This window comes from Brachypodium distachyon, chromosome 1 (genome assembly GCF_000005505.3).
Source record: "Brachypodium distachyon strain Bd21 chromosome 1, Brachypodium_distachyon_v3.0, whole genome shotgun sequence".
Classification (NCBI taxonomy): Eukaryota; Viridiplantae; Streptophyta; class Magnoliopsida; order Poales; family Poaceae; genus Brachypodium; species Brachypodium distachyon.
Genome location: NC_016131.3, coordinates 16193144 through 16208614, shown reverse-complemented (window position 1 = coordinate 16208614; position 15471 = coordinate 16193144). Strand labels below are relative to the sequence as shown.

At 45.7% G+C, this 15471-nt stretch overlaps 3 protein-coding genes across 8 annotated transcripts; all 3 read left to right on the top strand.

The window, feature by feature from the left end:
• Positions 1–3856: 3856 nt before the first annotated feature.
• On the top strand, positions 3857–9327 carry LOC100822282 (pentatricopeptide repeat-containing protein At3g57430, chloroplastic). Of its 6 annotated transcripts, none has more exons than XM_014897198.2 (4): positions 3857–6451; positions 7759–7995; positions 8080–8283; positions 8829–9327. In XM_014897198.2, the coding sequence occupies exon 1, from the start codon at positions 3918–3920 to the stop codon at positions 6081–6083; it is 2166 nt and encodes a 721-aa protein (XP_014752684.1). In that variant the 5' UTR covers positions 3857–3917; the 3' UTR covers positions 6084–6451; positions 7759–7995; positions 8080–8283; positions 8829–9327. The 6 variants fall into 6 exon arrangements, with proteins under 6 accessions (XP_014752684.1, XP_010235034.1, XP_024313182.1 ...); XM_010236732.3 differs by having other exon boundaries at positions 7746–7995; XM_024457414.1 differs by having other exon boundaries at positions 7660–7995.
• An 879-nt stretch (positions 9328–10206) lies between these two features.
• LOC106865867 (hydrophobic protein LTI6A) lies at positions 10207–10955 on the top strand. The gene is made up of 2 exons (XM_014897199.2): positions 10207–10441; positions 10536–10955. Exons 1-2 carry the CDS (start codon positions 10352–10354, stop codon positions 10617–10619), a joined length of 174 nt encoding a protein of 57 aa, XP_014752685.1. The 5' UTR covers positions 10207–10351; the 3' UTR covers positions 10620–10955.
• Positions 10956–12771: 1816 nt separating this feature from the next.
• On the top strand, positions 12772–14554 carry LOC100825486 (probable transcription factor At5g28040). Its single transcript, XM_014900148.2, has one exon. The coding sequence runs from the start codon at positions 12929–12931 to the stop codon at positions 14168–14170; it is 1242 nt and encodes a 413-aa protein (XP_014755634.1). The 5' UTR covers positions 12772–12928; the 3' UTR covers positions 14171–14554.
• The last annotated feature ends 917 nt before the right edge of the window (positions 14555–15471 follow it).

Genomic DNA, 15471 nt, shown 5'->3' with positions numbered 1-15471 from the left:
ATGATCCGCCTGCTAAGTGACGCCCAGCCATTTCTCCCAGCGTATGCTTTTGCAACCACCTGTTTGATCTTCATCACCCTGAGCTCAAGTTTTCTTCGTCTTGGATCTTTCTGCAGCATTGCCCAATAAGAGATGTTATTATAGAGGTTGTATATAAGCACAACAGGATCATTTAGGAAGCGCTGTCGGAAGCGAGCATCGTTTCTGGTTTTCCACAGAATCGCCGCAGCGCCACAGAGCACCAGCTTCCTGTGTCCTGTAGGGAAGGATGAGACCCATACTCCAAACAGATCAGCAACATCTGTTGGTGGAGAAATCAACCCAAAGGCACAAGTGACCACCCGCCAGACACATTTCGCAATAGTGCACTGGAACAGAAGGTGATCGACAGTATCTTTCTCGGCACAGAAGTGACATTGGTCATTTCCTGTCCAGCCCCTACGAAGGAGGTTGTCCTTAGTGACAATGCTATTTCTGATGGTCAACCAGAGGAAGATCTTGATCTTGAGAGGGAGCTTCAGTTTCCAAATGAACCTGTAGCCCACCAGAGTACCAGATCTCAACTATAGATACAGAGATCTCACCGAGAAATTCCCTGACGTTTCCAGTCGCCATCTCACACAGTCATTTTCATCAGTAAACTGAGCAGTATCCCACAAAGAGCAGAGCTCCAGCCATTGAGTTTCAGTCTCATCATGCAAGGTCCTCCTAAACTGCATCATCTCAATCCCATTGTCCCTCACTAGCTTAACAGTCACATGTTTGGTGAAAGTAATATGATATAGTCTGGAAAATCTGGCAGCCAGAGAGCACTCTCCCAACTACACATCTTTCCAGAACTGAGTTTTTGCACCATTACCAACTATCCTTCTTGTGAACTGCTGAAAGATCACATTAACTCCCATCAGCCCCTGTCAGAAATGAGATTCTCCAGCCCTTCTCCAATTCTCAGACAAAACATGTTTCTGCAAATATTTCCTATACAGCAATCTCTGCCATACTCCATCTGAGTTTTCCAATTTTCACAGCCACTTGCACAGTAGACTTTGATTCATGGAAGCTAGGTACAGAATTCATAGGCCATCATTATCCTTTGGTAAACACACACTAGGCCAATTTACTAGGTGATACTTCCATTTATCTTGTGTTTCTTGCCATAACAGTCTTGCTCTGAAATAATCCAATCTTTTAAGCACACCTTTAGGTGCGTAAAAAAATGAGAGCATATATAGGGGGACACTACTGAGACAGGCATTTGTGAGAACAACCCTTCCACCAAGAATGTTCCTTTTCCAGCCTGCCAGCTTTTTCTCCACCTTTTCTTCAATGGGCTTCCACCGTGCATTGCTCAGTCTTTTTACATCTACAGGGATGTCCAAATACTTGATGAGGAAGGAGCCCACACCACAGGTGAAAATCTCACTGTAAGCCACCTGCCTCTCCATAGCTCCCACCAAGAAAAACAGCTCACTCTTATGGAAATTGATTTTGAGGCCAGAAATCTGTTCAAACATACATAATATGAATTTGAGATTTCTGGCATTAACCAGGTTGTCTTCCAATAAGAAGATGGTGTCATCAGCATACTGTAGTATAGCTAAACCCCCATCCACCAAGTGTGGGACCAAACCAGTTATGATCCTCTGTTGTTGTGCTTTCTTTATGAGCATGGCCAGCCCATCAGCCACCAAGTTAAACAAAAGAAGAGACAAATGATCTCCCTTTCTAACTCCCTTAAAGGTAGAGAAATATGGGCCAATTTGGTCATTGACCTTGATTGCAACCCTCCCTCCTCTCACAATTTTCATGATCCAATCACACCAAATATCTCCAAATCCTTTAGCCTGCATCATTTGATAAAGAAAGGGCCACTTTACTTTGTCATATGCTTTCTCAAAATCGATTTTGAGTAGCAAACCTGACATCTTTCTGTGATTGACCTCATGGACAGTTTCATGGAGAAGAATAATTCCTTCCATTATGTATCTTTCCTTAATGAATGCAGTTTGGAATTCAGCAATCACCTTAGATACAATCTGTCCCAGCCTATTTGCAAACACTTTTGTCAGTATTTTGTAACTGGCATTTAGCAAGCAAATTGGTCTAAACTTCTGTATCACATTAGCATCAGGCACTTTTGGAATTAAGGAAATAATCCCATGATTAAGCCTTTCAATGTTGAGCTTACCAACATGAAAAGCATCAAACAACTCCTTCAAGTCTGTCTTAATTACTTCCCAAAATACTTGGTAAAACTCAGCAGGAAAGCCATCAGGCTCAGCAGCTTTATTATGTTTCATTCCAAACACAGCTGCATGTATTTCTTCCAAAGTAAACTCAGCAGTCAAGAAATCTCTATCATGCGATGAGATCTGATCACACTCAATCCCATCAATCTTTAGAGAAGTTACTTCAGGAGGGCCAAAAAGATTTTTATAGAAGCATGTCACATGCTCTATTAAGTTTTTGTCCCCCACAATCTCTTCTCCATTATTCTGTAGGAAAGAGGTATGATTTTTCTTCTTCCTTCCACTAGCTTTAATATGATAGTATTTGGTATTAGTATCTCCTTCCTTCAGATCTTTCTCTTTTGCCCTCTGCCTCCGCTTGAGCTCTTCATCCCTTAAGAGTTTCTTAAGATCAGCATCAAGCACACTTCTAGTCTGCCTTTCAACCAAGGACAGAACATTAGTCTCCTCTTTCTTATCCAAGTTATCAAGATGTACTAACACCTCTTTTTTCCTTCTCTTATACATCCCTTCCACATTTAAATGCCAACCTTTCAGATGTCTTCTCAATCTCCTAGCTTTCTCCTGCCATTTATCCACATCATGCAAACAGTATGTAGCTGCTTGCCAACTCTGAATCACAATCACCTTAAAACCATCTCTTTCTAACCAGCAATTCTCAAATCTGAAAGTATTGCAGAAAGGAGGCTCAACCCCAGTAAAAAGCTGTAGAGGAACATGATCAGACATGTCCCTGTTCAGAGCAGTCACAGTGGCTAATGGGAAATGAAGTTCCCATTCTGTGCTAACAAAGAACATGTCTAGCTTCTCAAAGGTTGGGTCCTCATGATTGTTTGTCTAGGTGTAGAGTTTACCATGAAGGAGAAGCTCTTTAAGGCTAGTAGTTTCAATAATGGAGTTGAAAATGTGGCTCCACCTTGGCAAGCTACAAGGTTTATTCTTCTCTGTGATTTTCCTAATGATATTAAAATCACCTCCAATCACAACAAGACCCTGACAACGATTGCACAGCCGTGCAAATTCAGTCAGAAAATTCTCTTTATCCTCCACCTGGGCAGGCCCATAGACCAGCACCAAATGCCAAGTTGCACCAAATCTTTTTTCTTTGAGCAGAACATCAATATAATGTCTGTCTAATTCTGAGTTAAGAATCTCGAACACATCAGAGTTTACCCCCAAAAGGAGACCACCTGATCTACCTGTGGGTGGCAACTGTTTCCACACGTAATCTCTAGATCCAGACACAATCTAAATAGTTTGGGTATTTCTTGGTCACCAACAAGAATTCTTTTCTTGATGGGACATGCAACTCACCAATGAGAACTTTTATCTTTTCTTTTCTACTTCTTCCGTTTCGTAATTCTTGTCTTAAATTTGACCAAAAATGGATGTATCTATTCCTAAAAAATATCTAGATACACGTAATATTTCGGTAAGAATTATGGAACGGAGGGAGCAGATAGTTGACCTTCCCAGTTAGTACTAGTATTGATTTTTTTTGTTCTTTTTTGTCAAGAATCGCATATGCAAAGACTCCCCAAGATTCAGGTTCAGGTTGGAGGAAAAAAAAGATACAGGTTCAGGTTCAGGTCCAGAACAAGAGTCAGACAGTTAGGCCTACAGACAGTTCAGGTTCAGACTAGTCCTTCCGCGCGCCATGAAAACGAAATGCAAGGTAAGCCGTCAGGTTTCCGCGCCTGGTTTCCCTGGAGTGACACCACGCGCCGCGTCTCCAAGGCTCGCCTTGGTCGACCGATGCTCTTCTCCGCCGTCAGGCACGGGCTCAAGCCGAGGCCGCGCCTCCCTCCTCCTCCTCCTGCTGCATCACCGGCGACGGCTCCGGCGTCTCCTCCCGCATGCACTCATGTATCCGCCTCACACGCCTCGCTGCTGCTCCGGCTCCGGTCGTGCCCGACCCTCGCCGAGGCCCGGCGCCTGCACGCGGCCCTGCTCGTCGGCGGCCACCACCGCCGCGGGGCCGTCCTCGCGGCACAGCTGGTGCACGCGTACGCTAGGCTGGGCGAGGCCGGGCGCGCCCTGAGCGTGCTCGACGGAATGCCCATGAGGAACTCCTTCGCGTGGAACGCCGCGATCAAGGGCCTCGTCGACTCCGGCCAGTTCGCCGAGGCGCTGGAGACGTACTGGGCGATGGTCCGTGACGGCTCGGTCGCCGCAGACGGCTTCACATACCCGCCGGTCATCAAGGCGTGCGCCGCGCTCGGAGTGGTCGAGCAAGGGAGGATGGTAAGAGAGAACGTGGAGGCTGACGTTGTCCGTGGCGTTGTGGCGCCCAGTGTGTTTGTGCAGTGCGCGCTCGTGGACATGTTCGCCAAGTGCGGGTGCTTGGGTGAGGCGAGGAGTGTGTTCGAGAGCATGCTGGAGAGGGATCTGGCTGCGTGGACCGCCATGATTGGAGGGGCCGTGCATGCCGGGGATTGGCTTGACGCGATGAGTTTGTTCAGTCGGATGAGATCAGAAGGGTTCTTGGCCGATTCGGTGATCATTGCCACTGTTATTCCAGCATGTGGTAGGGCGAAAGAGTTGAGGACTGGAATGGTGTTGCATGGATGCGCAGTAAGATGTGGAGTTGGCGATGACACCTGCGTTTCTAATGCTTTGGTTGATATGTACTGCAAGTGTGGTTGTCTGGGTATGGCTGATCGTGTGTTCTGGTCTATCGGTTTCAAGGATGTTGTGTCCTGGAGTACCTTAATTGCGGGGTATTCGCAAAATGGGAAGGATCATGTAAGTGTCAATTTGTTTACTGAAATGGTTACTGCAGGGTTAAAACCAAATTCAAATACTATGGCAAGTATACTTCCTAGCCTTTCTGAGATGAAGTTATTCAGACATGGAAAAGAAATTCATGGCTTCTCTTTAAGAAATGGTTTTGATCAGAGCAAGTTCCTAGGTAGCGCATTTATAGACTTCTACAGTAGACAAGGATCCATAAGGGAGGCAGAAATTGTACTTGAGCTCATGCCGAAGAGAGATTTAGTCATATGGAATTCCATGGTTGCAGGATATGCCGTGAATGGGAATACAGATTCAGCGCTGTGTGCATTTAGGGCGCTGCAGAAAGTGGGATTCAGACCTGATCATGTGACTGTTGTTTCAGTTCTTCCAGTCTGCAATCACCATTCCAGGCTCATCCAGGGTAAAGAACTTCATGCGTATGTTGTTAGGCATTACATGAGTTCAGTTTGCTCAGTTAGTAACGCACTTATAGATATGTACTGCAAATGTTGTTGCCTAGAAAAGGGAAAAGAGATTTTTCAATTGGTGACAGACAGAGATACTGCTACATATAACACACTGATTTCTTCTTTCGGAAAGCATGGCCATGAAGATGAAGCAATAATGTTATTTGATCTAATGAAGAGAGATGGAATTGCTCCTGATAAAGTGACTTTTGTGGCTCTATTATCTTCTTGTAGTCATGCAGGGCTTATTGAGAAGGGCTTGCACTTCTATGATATCATGTTACAAGATTACAACATTTCCCCGGGTAAGGAGCACTACTCATGTGTTGTTGATCTTTACAGCAGATCTGGGAAACTTGACGATGCTTGGAAGTTCGTTTCAAGCTTGCAAGATGAGGCAGAAATAGATGTTCTTGGATGCCTCTTGGGAGCATGCAGAGTGCATAACAGAATGGACATTGCTGAGCTAGTTGCAAAAAGAATATTTGAACAGAACCCCAGCGATCCTGGATATCATATTCTGCTGTCCAATATCTATGCTAATGCTGGAATGTGGTCTCACGTGACAAGGATAAGAACTATGATCGAAAACAGGAGTTTGAAGAATAAAACAGGAAACAGCTTGATTTAAGATGATAAGATCATTAGTTCTGGATCATATTATTCAATGGTGCTTTGCTAAAGCATAGCAACCATTCATGGTATGGAACAAAACAACTAAAAAGGCATTCGAAAATATCAGGCTGCCATTTATGGTGCCAAGATTCAGAGCTGGAGTAAACACCTTATGGTTACTTTGTACCATATGATGCATATAGGAAGCAAGTTAAAGCTTAAACTCTTGATGTGCATGGACAGTGACTATCCTCTGTCTGCTTCAGAATTAGTGTCTAAGCCTGAGGACAGTATGTCAGAGAAATTGCTACCGTCTTCAAAACGCTCTTGGATGATTTTCACTAGAGGATAATTTCATATCTGTGGATACATGCAGGATTGCAGGTGAGTAAAAAGCTTGCTGGATAATATTTAGTGTATTGTACAGTACATATTTTTGGAAAATTTATTGAGAGGTTCACAATTTTGCTTGTTTTCCTACCTGTAGGCTGTAGTCTTGTGCTCTTTGCTTCCTTTTGCTACTTATCATCTAACTAACATGGTGTCCCGCACAATTGCGCGGGAAACATCTTTAGTTCCTAACTATCAATTATGCATCGTAAAAAAACTATCAAAATTAAGCACAAAAAAAGATAATAGAATCAATTATAATAAACTAAGCATAGGCTGTGCTGATTTGTTTATGGACAAACTTCATATTTCGTTATCTCTGACTACAATCTGGCTTCATTTGACACTAAGCTCTGAAAGTCTTCATTTTGTAGGCAACACCGACTTGTTTTCATCTGAGAGTTAGTTTTTTGAATTGCTTTATACTCATGTAACCCTCAGGGTTCCAGCAGTCACACTTCTGGGTTTCCTACTTTTCTATAGGCAATCTCAATTAATCCTGAGCTCATTTGGCATCCATCCTTTCATTTCATTTGGTAGAAATGAAATGGAATCGAAATCCAATTTTTGATAAGATTTCATTTGGTTGAATTTGAATTCCGGGTTCAAATATCATGTTTGTCTACCACATGGGTTTGTAGAGTGAGAGACAATTCCAATGAAATAATGTCTTTTAGAGAGGTATTGGAGTTAGTTATAGTGATTCCATGGAATTTCAGATTGAATTCTTGTGACCAATTCGGTGCCAACCAAACAAGTTGGTTTCTGGAATCCGAAATGTTCCAGAATTCTAGGCCCAAATGATGGGTGCCAAACGAGCTGTGAAAGTTCTTTTGTGCAACAACCAAACAATATTACTTCTTATAGAGTTCTGAAGAAACTGAAATAGCCCGTAAACTTTGACCTCCAGCCTCCAGGTCGTTGTTGTTTCCAAAGAAAATGTCTACTTTTGCTTCTCAGGTTTTTAATACAGTAAAATCAGAAGTACTCCCAGTAAATTAGCAAATTTACAGTATTCCTGTAAAATATCAATTGCTATGCTTCTTGAGCTTGTTCACTGCAGACGAGGCAACAAGACCACACGACACATAGGACAGGCATCTAACTGCACTCTTTCTGCACACAGTGTTCAGTACACTGCATAGCTTCTTGGCTAATGTTTAAATCTCTTCGCCTGTTACCATCATCATATATAATGATAGTGTTCCCATCAAATGATGCCAAAAGCTGAAAGATATTAAAGCAGATTCAGCAAAGCATCCTGATTTCATTGCTCATTCTGCGCAAGGACAATCGATCAGTGGAATTGTTGAGCCTATACAAAGAGTGGGTTCACTTCATGTCTACATCAGATAGTGGTTGCCCTGCCTATTCTGCTGATTGTTGCTGCTATCCGAAGTATTTGCAGAGGACAAGAACGTGGTCTGCGTAAGCTTTTGTTGTACCGGTTATTTTCCTGGAATCGACAGGATAAGTCAGAAGAGTTTTTTCACTTGCTGACTTTATGAACAAGGTGGTGATGCATACCAGTGTTTCGGGTACGTCCGGTTTATCATTACTTTCGTTTAAAAGTGGACGCATCGATATTTGACTATTGATATTACCTACCATATTGACACCAGTTTATGGGGAGTTTTATGGCGCCACTGTTTAAGAAGGCCTTGAATTCCTTATGGCGTAAGATGAACAGATTGACTTGCAAGTTCCAAGAAAGCAAAGAAAAGCAAATAGGCATCGTTATCCTATCCAGATCGATCACATATTGTACACCAACTCTGGAAGTTCCAATGGCCTGCGTGATTTGGACCACCAGCCTTCCTGCAACGGTAACTATCTTCCTCCGCGGAATCTGAAATTCTCAGCTGCTAAGTACACCGGCCAAGTTAATGATAGACCCTAGAACTATAATTCTATCCACCCAGATCACAATCACGCCACACTCAGTCAACTGCAGATACATACCGGAAACAATGAAAGCCAGCACATTCCGGAGTCTTGCTTTGTACAGACTGATTAGTGTTGTTTAAGCTTTAGCTGTTGTTAATTAGAGTAGCTGCCTGGAGCAAAAATAATAATAATTGGCAGATGGTTATACTACTATTCTGCAAAGGCTCTTCTGGGGACTGGAGTTTGAATGGCACTCCTCTCCATGTGGGCAGATAAGGACGCTCCTGAGAATGGGGTACCGACCCACGGTGCCCTACTGCCCTGCCTTCATGCTGCAGGCACCGGCACCGTTTGAATTCACGCTCATGAATTAATGGCTTCGCTGTCCTATTTCAGCAATCATCAGTGGGGGGAGGTGCTGCTGCAGGAGACACGTTTGGATGTTTGCCTGATCTGAAGGTTTATTGGCTTACAATTTTTGCAGGGTGTTGCTTCAGTCAGGGGCACAGTAGCATTTGAGAAGCATTCAGTTTCTCAGCATGGGCAATGGCATGGTGTGCAGGGTATCCACGTCTACCAGGATCACTCCGGTATTTAATTGCCATGCAAGATTATGCATTATGAATGCTACTAGCTCCATTCCATATCGTTTTGATTTGATCCTAAGCTGCCTAACGACTGATAAGACGGGATTGCAGTTTCCTAACGCATGTGTATCTGCCAGTGTGTACCTAATTTTCCATTTTGTATGGTATGTTCTGGTCTGGGACAACTGGGTTTGGCTTGCGCTTGTGGTTTTAGCATCTGGGCCAATGTACCCAAAGCTGAAGTACCTGTAGAACATCAGATTTAAAGGTCAACGATACCCCCCAAAGAATATTATTGGATGATCCTACCTGTAAAAGCAACACCCTGCTTCAAGACTTTTGAGTTGGAGAACATGGAAAGGCATCAACAAATTGATCATCCAGGTGTGCATTTTACTTCTTCTTTTTTGTTATTCCAGGTAGCCGTCCGGCGCCCTCTAGATCCGTAAACGAACATGCTACGGAATAAATGCTCCCAGTCGTTTCGATCCAACCGAAATACGTAACCCGTGTCATAATGCGAGCTCGCTCGGCTTACTTGTCATGATTCGCCACAAGGAAAAGTTGTCAAGGAGGATTCTACTACCAGTGGAGAGTATAGTAGGCAGGGAGCAGATGAGCAATGCATGCATGATTGATCTAGAGGCAGAGCATTATGAATTTCTAGGTAGAGGAGCCCATGCATGATGCATGCATAATTTCTAGCTAGAGGAGCCCATGCATGATGCATGGACCCCGGGCGCTGCGTGATGATCGCAATAAAACACTAGAACAAGGTCTTGTCAGCCCAGAAAGAGATCCTGCCGGTATAACCACTCCTGATGCCCTGTCCTGTAGGTTGATATGACATGAAGTGTTTCGCGTTGCCTCAGACCCGTCGTCGGTAGATGTTGCCATCGTGCCAACTCGTTGATTAATTCCCTTCAGAGGAGAACCGGAAAAAAAGAGAAAGATTTACTGTTGTTTCTCCGACGATGCCCGCCCCCTTGGGAAGAGCTCCCGACAGATAAGCCTTATCCTGAAATGCGCTTCAAAATTTGCTGTTGCCTGTCTGGTCAGCAGCAAGTGCAAGAACCAATTAACATCAGCTAACCACACGAGGTAAACTAACCGGTCGATTCGGGCTGGAGCTGAACAGCGAAGCGCACGCGGGGCGGCCGGGCAGAGAGAACCTTCGGATCCGATCCCCTCTCGTGGGAGCATCTCAGCACGAGACGACGCGCCCACGTAATAACATCAGCCTAATTAAGCCGCTATTAAGCTGCCTGCCTCGCCGAGCTCGTCCGTCGCCTTTATAAAGCGGGCTCTTTGCTGCTTGGCTGCTTCCAGTAGACCAGTACTCTCCACCTACCAATCGCTCTCACTCTCCTTTGGATTCGATTTTCCACGAAGTCCCCGGCTAAGCCTCAGGAGAGGAAGAATGGCGGACGAAGGCACGGCGAACTGCATCGACATCATCCTCGCCATCATCCTGCCGCCGCTCGGCGTCTTCTTCAAGTTCGCCTGCGGGGTGACATAAAACTCTTTCTTTCTCTTCCTCTTCTGCAGCTAGCTAGCTTCCTTGTTGTTAACTGACTGTCTGTGCTGGGTGAACGTTGTTGCAGATCGAGTTCTGGATCTGCCTGCTGCTCACCTTCTTCGGCTACCTCCCCGGCATCATCTACGCCGTCTGGGTCATCACCAGGTAGGAGTGACCGACCACTACGGTCCTCCTTCGTCACCAATTGCGTAGGCGATGTCATGGCGATCCTGTATCTTTCTTCCGTGCCCGTTGTGAGCTAGCAGCTTGTTTCACAACACGTACGCTAGCTGTAAGCTGTTGTATGTATGTGTGTGTGTTGTAAAATCGGTTCTGCTTGTGCTCAGTTTTCTTTCTCTTCTGGTCTCCACTGTACGTGTCCCATCTTTCCCTCTAGCTCTCTCCCTCCTTCCCATCCGGATGTTGCATGTAGCATCCCGTTCCGTCCCCTGTCTGTACCTCGATTGATTATTAATTGTTTGTGGAGAAATCCCCTTGTTCTTGAGCACTTGTTCTTCTTCTTTATTTTGCGATTGGCTTGGCGAGTTCCCCGTGCTGGCGTGCTGCTAAGGGGTGCCAGTCAGACTCAAGACGGATGTGGCCGATCAAATTGACGTTGCAGGGGACGGAAACGGGATGCACGTTGCGATTGGAACGGGGAAATGGCATTGGAAAACTTTATCACGTACATTTGCAGTGCCCTGTCGCTCTCGGCTCTCGTGTCAATCCTCTCACTGTCACATTTTTATCACTGTTCACCAGTATTATTTTCATTTCCTTTTGAACATTTTTTTTGTTTGAAACGGCCGAAGTGAGAAGTGACTGGTCGTGGCAGTGGCAGAACACCAGCTCAAGCGTTGCCTAGTGAAAACATAGGCGGTACATGTGGCCGGCAAGGGGGGAGGTGAAAATGAACGCCCACTGATTTTTCACAGTGAAATACAGCCTGTGTTTGCAGAAACCAATACTCGTATGACCGTAAATTATAGATCCAGTGGGTAGAGTCAGTCGCGTCCCCTTGGGTCCATCTGACCGCCAGGTGGACTCTGGAGCAAGTGGTTTACATATATCTTGCCAAGCTGGCGGGTACGAACTGGAACATCGATGGGCGACCTGCCTTGTGTCATTGTGCGGACCAAGAATTCTTCTTCTCGGCATCTCATCAAAATAATTCTTCAGTGGACCAGAAAAGAAAAGGCACCAGATACTCCTACTCCCTGACCAGGCGTGAACATCGACAAACCAGAAGATTAGACGGGCCGATTCTTACAAAAAAAAGATTAGACGGGGCAGCCGGTCAGCTCAGCCCACTGGCCCTAACGCATCAGTCTATCACGGCCCAACACATCACAACACAAATGCGCGTATAAGTGGCCGGCCCGTATAAGTTCACTCCATACAAACAGAAACAGATATTGCTTAATTCTTTTTAGCTTTTGGACAACTTTTACGTCCCAAGAAACCACCAGCTGAAGGAAAGCTTCTTTTTTTCAGCTACCCCTTCCCCCCGTTCAAATGGAAAAACTGGTCCGCATCAGTGTCCTAGGCTTCTCCACGCGTATTTTATGAGCCTCTCCTCACGGGAAAGTAAAATTACAGGCAAAATGGCACCGCACCCGATCCCTAAAGAAAATAGACCCTGCTCCGATTCATGAAAATACACTCACTCATTTGCTGGTATATTCCTTCGTATAAAGTTGACGATAATAAATAAGCATTGCAAGTCTTAAGTCTGCTCTCCAAAGAGAAGTTAGAATTAATTATACAGCTCTCTTCCACGTTAATAATTATTCCATATAGCAATTCGAAACCCACCGGAGGTCACATATTTTTGGACTCAGTGGCACCACACGCAAGCTGATTAGCATGGCAAGTCTTAAGTCGATTCTGAAAGAAAAGTTAGCATTAATTATACAACTTACTCCTAGTAATTATCCCACATCGCAATACGAAACCCGCCAGATGTCACATGGTTGTACACTCAGACGGCGCCACACAGAAGCTGATTAGCATGGCAAGTCTTAAGTTGACTTCTCAAAAAAAAGTTAGCGTTACAGAACCCAATTAGCTATACAACTCTTCTTCCACCTTAGTAACTATCCCAAATAGCAATACGAAACCCGCCAGATGTCGCATATTCATGCAAAATGTGATGTCAAGTGACATTACAGCTTTGCCTGAAACACCTTCATGTTTTTCAAATATCATACATAATTCTTGATATTTTTCAAACATATCAAGACACATTAACATCACAAGTTTTGGAGGACATGTTCATGAACTCCAGAGACAGTTTTGGCGTGAAAAAAAAAGCACTCTGGCATTATTTATCTCTCAAGAAACCTTTTGGGCTTTTGCACTATTAAGAGGGGCAAACATGTAAGAGCCATGTCTTCGAGGCACATGAATGCAATAGCTCCAGATTGAACTGAGGATTTGCGTTTAGCGACGACCCAAAATTGGGGCCGAAACCCAGCAATGCAAATCCAGGCCCCGTCGATCCCAATCCCCCGAATTCCCGCAAGCCGGAACCCTAATCCCTCCCAGATCCCATCGCCAGCCCCAATGCTCCCTGCTGGCGACGGCCCGTCGGCCGCCGTCGCTGCCATCTCCTTCCCCGACGCGGACGGCGATGGCTACTCCGAAGACGGCGACTTCACCGACGCCCAGTTCCTCGAGCCGCCCGATCCGGGCCTCCTCGACCCCACCTCCTCCTCCGCCACCGCCCTGCTCCCCGCCGCCGGCTCGGCGGGCGGGAGCGGCGGTGGCGGCGGCGGCCTAGCCTCGTCCGGCGGCGGCGAGCGGCGGCCCCTCTTCCAGCGCCTCTGGACGGAGGAGGACGAGATCGTGATCCTCCGCGGGTTCGCGGAGTTCACCGCCGCCCGTGGCACGGCGTTCGCGTCGCACCAGTACGACACGGACCCGTTCTACGAGGACATGCGCCGCCGCCTCCAGCTCGACTTCTCCAAGAGCCAGCTCGTGGAGAAGCTCCGCCGCCTCAAGCGCAAGTACCGCAACTGCGTCTCCCGCCTCCGCTCCGGCGGCACTTTCTCCTTCCGCTCCCCGCATGAGCAGGCCATCTTCGAGATCGCGCGCACCATCTGGCACCACACCACGAATAAGCACGGCCGGGATCCCTCGGCCGACTCCGACGACGAAGAGGCCGCCGTTGCCGCCGCCGCAGCGGTCGCTGCCACAGCCGCCCCTGCGAACAACACCAGCCCCAATGGTGAAGTCAAGTCCCCCTCAGGCCGGCAACGGCGCCGCAGGCGCTCGTCGGAATACGCCACTCCAACGACCCCTGCAGCCACCATTTTAGTGCAGCCCCCTCAGCCAGTGCAGGTGCCTGTGTCAGTGCCTGTCAAGATGGATGGCTCGTTGCCAGCACTTCAACAGACTCCAATGCCTGTGACAGTGACCATGGAAGGCTCAGAGCCTCACAGGTTTCCAGTCACGTCACCTCAGTCAGGTGTTTTTGATGCTGAGAAGAATTGTCTGATGCCTCTGTTTAAGGAGATGATACATGCAGTCATAAATATTGGATCCAATCCTTTTGGTGCCAAACTGCCCGAGCCGCCGCTCAGGTTGCCCATGGAAGGGGAGAGATGGAGAAATCAGCGCATTCTGGAATTGGAGGTGTACTTGAAGAGGATCGAACTGCTGCAGGAGCAGGTGAAGGCGACGCTTGAGGAGCTCAAATCTTCCGCACCTGGGACTTGAGGCATATAGATTAGTAACTGATAAGGTGTCTTTCGTTATAGGCTCTTGCTACAATTCTGAGGGTAGCTGTTTAGGTGTTTTCTTTTTGCAGATTTTCGTCCATAAAAAGAATATTGTTAGCATGGCTGGGGCTTGGAGCTAGCTGATTTATGGTTCTAATTGTTCATGTGATATTTAGCCCTGGCTTATTGCTTTATATGGTAGGTACATTGTTCTCTGTTTTTGTGGAAGTGTTATGGTTTGAGTCTTTTAGCAGCCACTAAGGTTTTGTGAAAGCTCGAACACTTTCAATTGATTTATTAGGATGACAAATTTCTTGTAATTTCACCCCTTTTACTACTTTCTATCATGTGTCATGTCATGGAGTTCTAGCATTGATTTAAATGATTGAGTGGAAAGCAAGCAATTATTTTGTGGATCAGCATGAGGGATAACTGATAAGCCAACTAGGTGATAGTTTAACCTGTGCTTGATCATGATTCATGACCCTGGTCCCTTTTCCATAAACACTGAAAATGACCTTATTATCTGCATACCAGATGTTGGTAGGTGAGTATTCATGGTGCCCGCTATTATGCAAACACATCCTTTCTGCTTCCCTGTTGGAATAAGAACAGAGTTATGCTTGCTGCAGTGACATGTCATGCATTGCCATTCTGAAGGCCAGGATTCTCCATGTGTATCAGATTTTCAGATCAGGGCAGTGCGTTTGACAGAAATTTACCCATCTTTAGGATTGTATAAAGTTCTGAAATGTAGGCTCACCCCTCATCTGCTTAATAGGCACACTTCATTCTGTGTTCTGTTCTATTGTGAATCTGGATTGCTTCAGTCGGAGTGCACAATTATCAGTATTTTGATTATTCAATCTACCAACACTAAACAATTGTTTGATGGTTCTTCCAGTGTTGATTACCTTATATGGACTAGTTCTCATTGTTTAATTTATAATCAATGGGTCGACTAGGGTTCGCTTCGCATGTCCCTGATTGAACTGTTGATGTGGAGTACCAAAGCTCAGGAACAGGCTCCAGCACTGGGGAATGGAAACAGTTCCCCTGCCGTACTGCAGCCACGAGAACTGGAAATGCTAGTTGTTGGTTTACAGAATTCATTATCTCTGCCGATTGCCAAGTTTCTCCAGTGTTTTATATTTTTGTGCACATATGTATGTAAATTTCATACAAGAAAAAAAATGGTGCTTCATTTCAAAAATAATCGGAGCTATGAATTTTGTTCTCGAGGGAATGAATCTTCTCCTGTATGCTAAGTAATTTCATCGGTAGCATTTTGACTGAAGA